Source organism: Nicotiana tomentosiformis, chromosome 6 (genome assembly GCF_000390325.3).
Source record: "Nicotiana tomentosiformis chromosome 6, ASM39032v3, whole genome shotgun sequence".
Classification (NCBI taxonomy): Eukaryota; Viridiplantae; Streptophyta; class Magnoliopsida; order Solanales; family Solanaceae; genus Nicotiana; species Nicotiana tomentosiformis.
Window position 1 is genome coordinate 114696211 of NC_090817.1, and position 11713 is coordinate 114707923.

General features: G+C 32.3%; 1 protein-coding gene across 1 annotated transcript; it reads left to right on the plus strand.

The window, feature by feature from the left end:
- The first annotated feature begins 7760 nt into the window (after nt 1-7760).
- Nucleotides 7761-8888, plus strand: LOC104096450 (abscisic acid receptor PYR1-like). The gene has a single exon (XM_009602817.4). The coding sequence runs from the start codon at nt 7947-7949 to the stop codon at nt 8613-8615; it is 669 nt and encodes a 222-aa protein (XP_009601112.1). The 5' UTR covers nt 7761-7946; the 3' UTR covers nt 8616-8888.
- Nucleotides 8889-11713: the final 2825 nt, after the last annotated feature.

An 11713-nucleotide genomic window follows, 5' to 3' on the forward strand; every position in this document is an offset into this window, starting at 1 on the left:
AAATACATATATTGATCAACTAAATAAAAGGTTGATTGCAAAATTGTATAATAAAAATAAAGTGTTTTTCAGTTTTTGACTCAGTAGAAAATGATACCAATAATTACTACCATAAAAAATACTTAAATACTTTAATAACAAATGGCCTTCTACCATACATGTTTGTTGTCAAGTTTATTATTTCTACCGTATTTTAGTGTCACCGTATATATAATAGACTAAGTTAAAATTGGTCTTCCATTGTATATAGGTTAATTTTGAAAAAAATATATCTGTCATGCTAATGAAAAACTTAGATACGCCGAATAGCTTATGTAATAACACACATATGGTATATAGAAGTTTTGATAATAACGCCATACATGCAAAAATTATGATACTGGTCAATGTGCTTCTAAGTATATTCTTATCCCTGAATTCAACTTTCGTCTTATGAAACTAAGAAATATCCTTTTAAATTTGTGTGAAAATAAGTTTTAGTATGTTTATGTTTTACAAATATAACAAATAAAGTACAAGGACAAACATCCTAAATATTGGACTATATTTACCGCAATATGTTTTCTCGCACGAACAACTGTATGTTGCACTTTCAAGAGAGATATCCAGATCGACAACAAGAGTTTTAAGGTAGAGCAACCAAAGCATTAGGAGGAAACATACACAAACAAATATTGTCCACAGAGAAGTGTTCGTTAAGATACCATTACATTAAATATTTTTAAACTATAATACATAATAATCTAACTAACATGAAAAAATTGATCATTTGTGTAAGTTTTGATGATGTCATTTTATTTTATATTAATGTATTATGCTAATGTAATAATATTTTTCAGCATTTAGATGATTATTGTATTATTATACATAAAATTTCTCTCATTAATTAAATTTTATTGTTCCTTCGTATAAATAAAAGTTTAAATCATCACGTGCCATTATTAACGTGCAACACACGTTTATAGATAATAGTATATATGAAATATATAAGGTATTTCATGATATATTATATACATTATATTATATCAAGATATATATATATATATATATATATATATATATATATATATATATATATATATATATATATATATATATATATTTGGATTTAATTACCTGGCTTTTAGTCATATTAGATAAAATATACAATATCAAGTATATCACATAGAAGCACATAGAACATACATCTCCTCTTCGTCTTCTTTTAATTCATTATCGTGACACAGTAAAAGAGGGACACACACAGATTGCATTCGGATGACTCTTTCATTTTGCACTATTTTTCTCTACGGGAATATTTATAACTCAAAAGACACCCAAAAGAAGCAACACCGGCCATAAACGTTGTGTCATCACAAGAAAAAGCCACTTTATTTTTATATTGATCTTGAAAATTAAATGGCGAAGGAGAGTTGTTATACACAAGATGATGATAGGTTTAGAAGTAATACAAAGAGGGTTACTGATAGGTTTAGAAGTAATAAATTGATATGCATTCAGTACCAGTATCCCACGTTTAGGGGAGTAATGTGCCCATCTAAAAGCAAATGAAAAGTCCTCAACTTTTATTGTGTAATGGAAGTTAGACACATAACTGATGTTATGAACTCAAGATTGTTCTTGGTGGATTAAGAAATCTTAGATAGTTATGCATTTAAATATAATGATAGTTTTCACGATAATCCTTATTTGCACATACTAAAATGAGATATTTAAGGGATATGAAGTGGTATACCAAATCTAATTAGAAAGTCAAAAAATTATGAAAAATTGTATTTTATGTAATTTTTTTAAAGAAAATGTAACTTATTTAAATAAGTCTTAAATAGGTTGTATTTTGTGTAAATTAAGATAAACGTAGTATATAATTTAAAGGTCACACTAGCAATAATTGAAGTTATTAGTTCAAGGAGGTCTATATAAGCTTTTTTATTATTTCTAACTACAGAACCATAACACATTCATGTGTAGAACTTAAATGTTTAAACCTAACAGTTTAAAGGTCAAATTAGCAACGATTAAATAAACAGGTCCAAAGTCTCGTACTCTTATTTCAATGACGCATGCACCAAGATACTCATATTTTATTCTGCATCAATTATATTGAGCCTGCCTAATTTTTTAGTGGGAAGGAGAAAAATATCTCACCTAATTTTAGACGATTAGTAGTACATATCGGCTTAAGCCTTCTACGATTCTAACTCAAGTGCATCTTGAATCGAGCTGCGGGTTATAATTAATCTAATTTGGTGTATTCTTGATTATCCAACATATACTAACAAATATATTTACACACGATAAGGGATTTAAAAAGTCATGGTTTCATGATTTCATCTATAGCGAAAGTCTCAATCGGTTTTCATCTATTTCCGACGTGGATGTTGATGCTAATTCTTTTTCTAATCATTGGCTCGATTTGGCTCAACTTGGTCAACGCTCGAGTTTGATCAAGCTGGATCGATTCAACTCTTGTAAGTTGTAACTCGACAACTTGTATACTGCCTGCAAATTGAGGCTTGATCATGAACACGAGCGTGAGAGATTGCTTTCTCGTATTTATGATCAAGCTAATACAAAAAGTTGCGAAATTGTTCACGATTGCACGTATTCTCTAATTTGAGAAATAAATGTTGCTTAAACATCACCTCCATGGAATGAACTTATATTGTAACTTCAAAAAGTTTAAAATATAAATCCAAAATTCCATATTACAATATCGCCGTTACCTTGGTCAAAGTATAATCAAATTACTCGAAAAGAAAACGAAATAGAAAAGAGCAAATAAAGTAAAGATTCATTCGAAAAAGAAGAAGATACTCCCTCGGTTTTTTTGTTTCTGTTCCATTTTTAAAAAAATAACTCAATTCTAAATTTTGAAACAATTTAGCTTAAACTTTCAATTCTACTCTTAACGAGAAACTTTTATAACCACATAAATATTCTGGACCCCTTTTTAACTTGTTTAGTACCACAAATTCTAAAATTTTTTATTTTTTCTTAAACTCTGTGCAGTCAAACAAGTTCACATAAATTGAAACTAAGGGCGGCAAGTGGGCCGGTCCAGGCCCGGGACCGCGGGCCAAACGGGCCACACGGGCTAAACGGGCCAGGACCGTTTAGCCCGGTTTTAGTGGGCCTGGGCCGGTCTTGTGGGCCGGTCCTATGATTTGGGCCCGCCAGGCACGAGACCATTTAGCCCGCCAGGGTCCGGGACCGGACCGGTCCCTTAGCGGGCCAAACGGTCCCAACGGCTTTTTTTTTAAAAAAAAAAAAAATATAGCCGTTGGGCTGTCAAAAATAGCCGTTGTCTATTTATAAAATAGTCATTTAACCCCCCTCCCCCAACTTTGTTTTAATCTCAAACTTTTTATAATTACACTTTTTCCCTATTTTCAACTATAAATACCTCATAATTCTTTCATTTTTTTCTTACAAAATCATCAATCTTTCTCTAATTTTCTTGTATAATTGCTACTATTGCTTACTTTATTGTTACAATTTGTAAAATAATTATGAAATTGGTGAATTGAAGTCTTCAATGATAATCAATTTTCAACAAGTTGTTCGTCAATTCGGTAAACTCATTCCAACTCTTAAGTTTTAATATTATAATTTTGTTTGTTTTATTTATTTTCTATTACTTTATTAATTAAGATGGCTTCCTTAAAAAAAAAATTTGGTAAAAATAAGTAAAAATTCAAGAGTGACGAATCTAGTGCTCAATCTGTTCCTCCTCCACTGCCCCGGGCTCCCCGAACCAAACTCCATATACGTCCTACACCTGCTATTCTTGATAGCGATAATAGTTTATTACAATTTACTGAAAGTCAATTTTGCCATAATATTAGAGCTGGTGAACAATTAGACCATGAATTAATGAATGCTCTTTATTCTAATCCAACTATTGATGAAAATGATGACGAGGAAATAGATTTTGATGAAACTCAACCGGATGATGATACACCAACTAGTCCTGCTCATGATGTTAACCCAACTAGTGATAACCCTGTTAATCCAAATGATGCCCCATTTGATACTCCTGTTACTACCCCTATTTTTTCTCGACAACCTAGCAAACGGACAGAAACATCTCCCGTTGGCCATTTTTTACTCAACTAATTTCAGAAAATAAGTCTAAGTATAAAACTTGTGGCACGGAGTTAGTTTTTAAATATTTTGGATCGCGGGAGGGGGGGGGAGGGGGGATGGGAACTTTGGCTAGATACATAATGAAACACCCTCAAGATAGAGTGAGATATCTTCGTCTGAAAGCTTTGGCCGAGGGAAAAAGTCTACCTACTCCTAGTCAGGTTGACCCTAGTACCGGTTCAAATCAATTTCAACCGAGAATTAATATTGTTACCGGTGGTATTTTATATTATGATCCAAAAAAAGATCGGGAAAAATTGGCAAAAATGGTAACTGTTATGTGTTTACCCTATAGTTTTCCTTATGACCCTAACTTTGTACATTATATTAGAAATTTTTTTAATCCTACTTATAAAGGTTTTCCTCGCACAACCGTAAAGAGCCATATTTATAAATATAAACATGAATATGAACAATATTTGTGCTATTTATTTACTCATATAAATTGTCGTGTTGCTATTACAACTGATACTGGTAGAAGTGGTAACGACTGTGATTACGTTACTGTTACCAGTCATTGGATTGATGAGGATTGGATAATGCAAAAGCGCATTATTTCTTATAGAATAATTAATTCACGGCACACATGGGCAGTTTATTGCTAGCACAGTTACATATATTTGTAGATATTTTTGTATTAGTGATAAAATAATGTCAATTTCAATGGATAATGCTACTAGTAACACAAATGCTATAGCCTTGCTTAATCCTACATTTAGTAATATTTTTCATGTTAGATGTATTTGTCATACCATTTAATTGTGGGTGATGGTATGAGAATTTTAAATATTAAAATTGAAAAGGTTAAAATGGCTCTTAACTAGCTTTTTTATTCAAACCGTAGAAGTAGACTTAGAGAATATTTTAAAAGATGCGATGAATTTGGCCTAAAAGAAAGAAAGGTTCCTAAACCTTGTCCAACTAGATAGAATTACATGTATAAAAGTTTGGTTGTTGCATATGAATATAGAAATCCCATAAACTCAATATTTAATGCACATATAAGTGATGATGGTGAGCACCTTACAAATGGGGATTGGGCTAATGTTAAAATACTTGTAGATTTTTTAGAAAAATTTTATATTGCTACAAATGAATTTTCTGGGCAATATTATCCTACTATTTCTAACTGTTTAGTTTATATTGCAGAACTTGCAAATTTGTTTGCTCATTTTTCAGAGGGTGGGAAAATTTATAAACTTGCTATTGATTCTATGAGAAAAAAGTTTAAAAAATATTTTTTCCCTATTCCCCCTATTTATGGTGTTTCTGCTTTGTTAAATCCTTGTATGAAATTAGAAGATCCTCATTTTTGGTATGAAACTGTTTATAATGGTTTAGCACTTAAAGATGAGGAATTGTCTCAACTTCCAAAAATAATAGCCTCAATTAGAATAAATGCTCAAACTATTTTTAATACTTATCAAGTTTCATTAAATCATGCTAGACCAAATGTTCCAACTCATTCTTCTTCTGATTCTCAATCATCTAAAAGAACTGCGGGAGTAAGAGCACTTAGTGCTTGGGCGGAATTTAGGGGTTCTCAAGGTTCTAGTAGTAGTGATTTTTCACAATTGAATGAGCTTGAAGTTTATTTGTCACAGGGAATTGAGGAAGTGAATCCCGACGATTCCTTTAATCTTTTGGAATGGTGGAAGGACAATACTTTTCGGTTCTTTCAAGGATGGCCCGAGATATTTTAACTATTCAAGCTTCAACAGTGGCATCAGAAAGCGCTTTCAGTCAAGAAGACTTCAACTCGGTGATTATAGAGCATCTATGAGGGAGAGTTTGGAAAAATCAGTACTTTTCAGAGATTGGATCCGGTCGGAAAGAAGAAATTTTGGACTTGCTGAATCACAACCAAATGAAGACGAAGCTTACGAAGAAATGCTAGCTGAACTTGCGGAGGATGTTGCTTCGCCCGGAAGTGGCGATGACCAAGCTACTTTTCCCCCACCACCAACGGAAATTCCTCCGGATCTTGATAGATTTATGAAGTTTATAAGAGATATCATGTAACTTGTATGAACAAAAATTAGTATGTATTATGTAACTTATATTTTGGAACATCTTGATTAGTTTCTTTTTCTTCTCAATGGTGGTATTAACACCTTGTTGTGCTCATTCCATAGAGGAATGAAGACTAAAAAAGATATTGTCATATTTTTTAATGCTATAATAAAATTACAAGGCATATCTCTATATTTTTGTCTTTAGACTTAGATATTATTTTTAACATCCTTTTGTCTCTAAAGGGGTGATTCTTTTTGGAATGGACCAAAAATGTAATAGGTTCACATAAATTGGAATGGAGGGAATAGTAAATTCTTTTAGAAAGCTAAATAGTTTATTTTTCAACCCAATTTGAATATATACATCTTATATATATATATATATATATATATATATATATCTTATATACTATATATATTCGATATTAAATATTGAATATTAAAATTTAGGTCACAATTCTATAATAAAATTTACAAAGCATTGTCTTAGATATTTTTTTTAACATCCTTTTATCTCTAATATCTATTTAATTTTTTTTAAAAAAAATATATTGGGCACACTTAGCCCGCGGGCCGGAACCGTTTAGCCCGGGACCGTCTCGGGCCGGTCCCTATAAAAAGTCCGTTTAGGCCTCGTTTAATTTGGGACCTGCTCGGAACCGTTTGGACCGGCCCACTTAACCCGTTTAGGCCCAGAACCGGCCCATTTACCAGTCCTAAACAGTGGAAATAGTAATAAATGGAGTATTGACTTGTGAAAAATAAGGGAAAAAAAACAAATAACTTGTCTTGACTTGCAGCTTAAGAGCTTAGCTGACCTTTCGACCAATCATGGGCCACCTAGCGGGGCAGCAACCAACCTGTCCTCCCACTTACTTGACCTTGACACTTTGCTACGCACTCTACATTTTCATTTTTTATATCTACACACTCTAAATTTTCTCTTTTACTCAATCTCATTTTATATCCTCCACTTTCTTCGTTTCAATTTGAGTGATATATTATAATTTGATATAAAATTTAAGAAAAATAAATACTTTTGATTTTATATATTTTATACTATTTATATAATTATAATAATTTTGAACTTGTGATGATAATATAACTATAAAGACTTTGCATTAAGAACAAGATGAAATATTTTTCAAATATAGAAATGAATCATTCTTTAAAAATTAATTAATTAAAAAATAATATCACATAAAATAAATAAAACAGATAGTATTTTTTTCTTATCTATTATTTTTAAAAAAGTTGATACCTTTTAATATTTGAATGTTCTTCTACTTTAGTGCTTTTATTTTGCCCTTTACAAAATTGGAGGAATTAACATGTACTCGCTCCGTTTCAATTTATGTGAACCCATTTGACTGGGTACGGAATTTAAGAAAAGAGAGAAGACTTTTGAATATGTGGTGTAAAATGAGGTACATATATTTTATGTGGCTATAAATCATTGCATAAAGGTAAATTGTTGTCAAATAAGGAAAGAGATCATTCTTTGGCACAAACTAAAAAGGAAATAAATTCACATAAATTTGAAACGGAGGGAGTATAATATATAGAGTCAAAGACTATTGGACATTAAAGAACAAAGGATTGCTTCTCTTCTATTATTCACTTATTATTAAAATAAGAATAAAATAAACACTTTATTTTTTCCATTTGCCTTTCTCTTCACCTTTAATCGCTCACGAATGTAAACAAAATAAAATCTTTTTCCCCCGTTCTCTTTCTCCATCTTTTTCATTTCAAACCTCTCTCTCTCTCTCTTTCCATTTAATGGAGCAATCTGAGAGCTCAACGACCCACGTTCATCAGCAGCATCAAGAGCCCGAAGAAGAACCAAACGGGTCATCAAACACGACCCATCACTTAACGGTTCCACCCGGTTTGACACCAGAAGAATTCGATGAGCTAAAATCAAGTGTGACTGAGTTCCACACATACCGAGTCAACTCAGCCACACAATGCTCTTCCCTACTCGCACAACGCATCCACGCGCCGCCGCACATCGTCTGGTCCGTCGTCCGCCGTTTCGACAAACCCCAGATATACAAACACTTCATCAAGAGCTGTTCCGTCGGAGAAAACTTCTCCATCGCTGTGGGTGCCACGCGTTACGTCAACGTCATCTCCGGTTTACCGGCGGATACAAGTACTGAGAGGCTTAATATTTTGGATGATGAAAAGTACGTTACGGGTTTCAGTATAATTGGTGGGGAACATAGGTTGAGGAATTACAGGTCAGTTACTACTGTACATGGATTCGATCAGCAACGCGATGGGAAAATCTCGACCGTTGTTTTGGAATCTTACGTTGTTGATGTACCTGAAGGGAATACTGAAGAAGACACTCGTCTTTTTGCTGATACAGTCGTCAAATTGAATCTTCAGAAATTGGGCTCCGTCGCTGAAGCTATAGCTCGTGGAGGCAACGGTGTCGTTTGATAATATTGAAAAGACGATACAGAAAGGTTTAATTTTTTCTTCATCTTAATTTTCTTTTTTCTTTACCATTTAGCTTTCTTTTTCGGGGGTTTGGGTTTTGGGTTTATTTCTGAATTGTTTTTCTTTGAAATGTTTTGTTTTTTAAAGGGTTCATGGAAACAAGGTCATTTTAGTCGATGTGATGTACAGAATCAAGAAATGTTAAGATGAAGATGTTGTATTCTGTACCTTTTTTATTTTGTTGAAAGAAGAAAAAATCCGTTTACTTTTTTTTTTCAATTAAAGTGTCGTTGTTGAGTGGAAATGGAAAGTTTTACTTTTTTACCAAGTTTCCATTTTAATCTACCTTAGCTTATTAATACTCCATCCGTTTTAATTTATGTGAATCAATTTGATTGGACACGAAGTTTAAGAAAAGAGAGAAAACTTTTGAACTTGTAGTTAAAAATGAGACACATATTGCATAAAGGTAAATTGTTTCCAAATAAGGAAAGAGGTTATTTTGTTTTTGCATGGACTAAAAAGGAAATAGATTCACATAAATTGAAACGGAGAGCGTACCATTTTGCTAATCTACAGAATGTTATACACGTAGACTAATACGGAGATGAAGGTTGATTGTTGAAGATGTTGTATTGCTCTTTGTAGTTTATAGCGGAGATTCAACGTTTGCTTCCTAGGTTCCATATTAATTTAAATTTGCTTAATCACTTGCCTTTTTTACTTTGAAATAAGAGTCTATGAATATAACGCCATTGCAAGATTTACTCAGTATTGGATCTCTCTCGGGTAATTCAAAAATAGTGAGACTTTGATTGAAAAATAGACACAATATCAAAATTAATTAAAATTTAGTTATTTTTAATGTAAAGATAAATTTGAACAAAAATACTGTTTTCGAAAAATATTCCAGCATAATATATTGAAGTTCGAGTTTTTTACATGTAAACTTTTAGCATAATATACTAGAGTTTCAGCATAATATACTGGAGTTCCAGCATAATATGCTAGAAGTTTATATACATGTGCTCCAATCTCCAGTATATTATGCTGAAACTTTTCGTGTGCTGGAGTTCCAGCATAATATGTTGAAAGTTCATACATAAGTGCACTCCAGTATATTATGTTGGAACTTTTCGTGTTGCAGCAAAATAACGGTTATTTTTTAATGAATTTGCAAACACTAGCTATTTTTTAATTACCGATCTGAAATGACTCGTGCTATTTTCAGGTATTTTTGTGTATCGTTTTCAAAAGCGACAAATATCCAAATTTGGCTCGCTATAATTAGTAAATTGCTGTCCGTCTAGGGGTGGGCATTCGGTCGGTTCGGTTCGGTTATTTGATTTTCGGTTTTGTAAAAGTAGTAACCGAAACCGAACTGAAATAAGTTTGGTTCAGTTCGGTTTTCTAATTTCGGTTCGGTTTATTTCGATTCGGTTTTCGGTTTGAACATTATCATATTGGGCTCTCTCTATGTAATAATTGGACCGACGAATTTATTCGTTTTGTTTCAAAATTTCGATAAATTAGACTGAAACCAACCGAAAATTTGTTGGTTTGCTAATAATTCGATTTTTCGGTTAACCGAACCAAATAAATTAATAACCGAAAACCGAACCAAAAAACTTAAATTTTAAAATTTTAAATCGAAATCGACCGAAAAAATCGAATAACCGAAATCAAAATAAAAATATTTTCGATTCGGTCGGTTTTTTCGATTCGGACCGAAATATGCCCACCCCTACCGCCATCTCGACGTAAGCAACTTCTATACACCGTCATTAAAAAATAAATTTATATTATCAACTTATGCAAAATTAACTATTGATAACTGTCCATATATAAATTAAATTAGTCATCTGAAAATAACATAGATAACATGATATAATAATAGGTTTAATTTAACTTATAATATTAAAAAGTTATACATCAGTTTGTGTATGTACGTAAATTAAATTCTTTTCGATGAATGTATTTCTCTCAATTTTCTTTCACGAGCCTTTTCAATATAGAAATAATGAGACTGAAGAACGGAGGAGAATTAATACTTAAGCAGTAAATTGAAAAATGGGACAATCTATTTTTGATTGAGTAGGAAGGCTTTAGCTAATTGTCAAATTCCTACTCCAGTTATTCTGGCATATATATATATATGACAGTTTGTTCTCTTGAATGGATGATTTTCCAGTTATTATTAGTATTTGTAAATTTGCATATCCATTAATTTTTTTCTTTGGCATGTGTTTGAAGTAAAGCTGTAGCTATTTTCATCGGTCAATGACTTAGTCATTTAGCATGAATCTTTGATCTTCTGTTAAACTGTGAGAATAATAACTAAATCCAAGCTAGTTTCTAATATTTTGGAGTTATAGTTGAAAATGAGATTGAAGAAGTTGAGAGGGGGGAAGGATGTGGGGATCAAAACTCCAAAAGGGGAAATATTATACTCCTATGTTGCATAAAGAATCTTTATGGCTACATTTCAAATATTACTATCACATAAATTGAAACAAATAAAATAATAAAGAAAAGTCCAGAAGAAATGCCAAAAGCAGGGGGGGAGTTGGAATCAGGGCAGTAGCAGTTTGGACAACTTTCTTTTTGGAGGCTTGTGTTAGTTAGGAATAAAGAATACATGCCCTTCCCTTGTTCCTTTGTCCTTTGCCTATTGGCATACTTGAAAAGACAGAGAGTATAAGATAGAGATAAGAGGTGTTTATTTTTCCCTTTATGCATTTATTATCTTAAATTTATTGGTTGGTTAATCCGAATTCGACTTGACAACATCAACTGGTCGACTTAAAACTTGATCGAAATTTTCTTTTCGTTTATTGGTTGGTTTAATTATATTCCATAATTGGTAGCAACCCCCCAACCTCCCCCCTTTCTTTTTTGGGGGGTGGGGGGTGGGTTAGGTTTGGATTCAATTCAATTTATCTTGGCTCGGCTGGACGCCCACGCCTACATCTAAGAAAGCAAGTTAAAAAAGAGGGAACATCATCAATGCATGTAAGATTTGGTGTGTAAAAGTTTTACCATGAAGTGTAAATGTCAAATTAAGGATTTTCAGACAAAATATGTATTAAGCATTTAAT

What these genes read in the sequence shown, in the direction of transcription:
- LOC104096450 (XM_009602817.4), top strand. Translation starts at nt 7,947, where the DNA reads ATGGAGCAATCTGAGAGCTCAACGACCCACGTTCATCAGCAGCATCAA.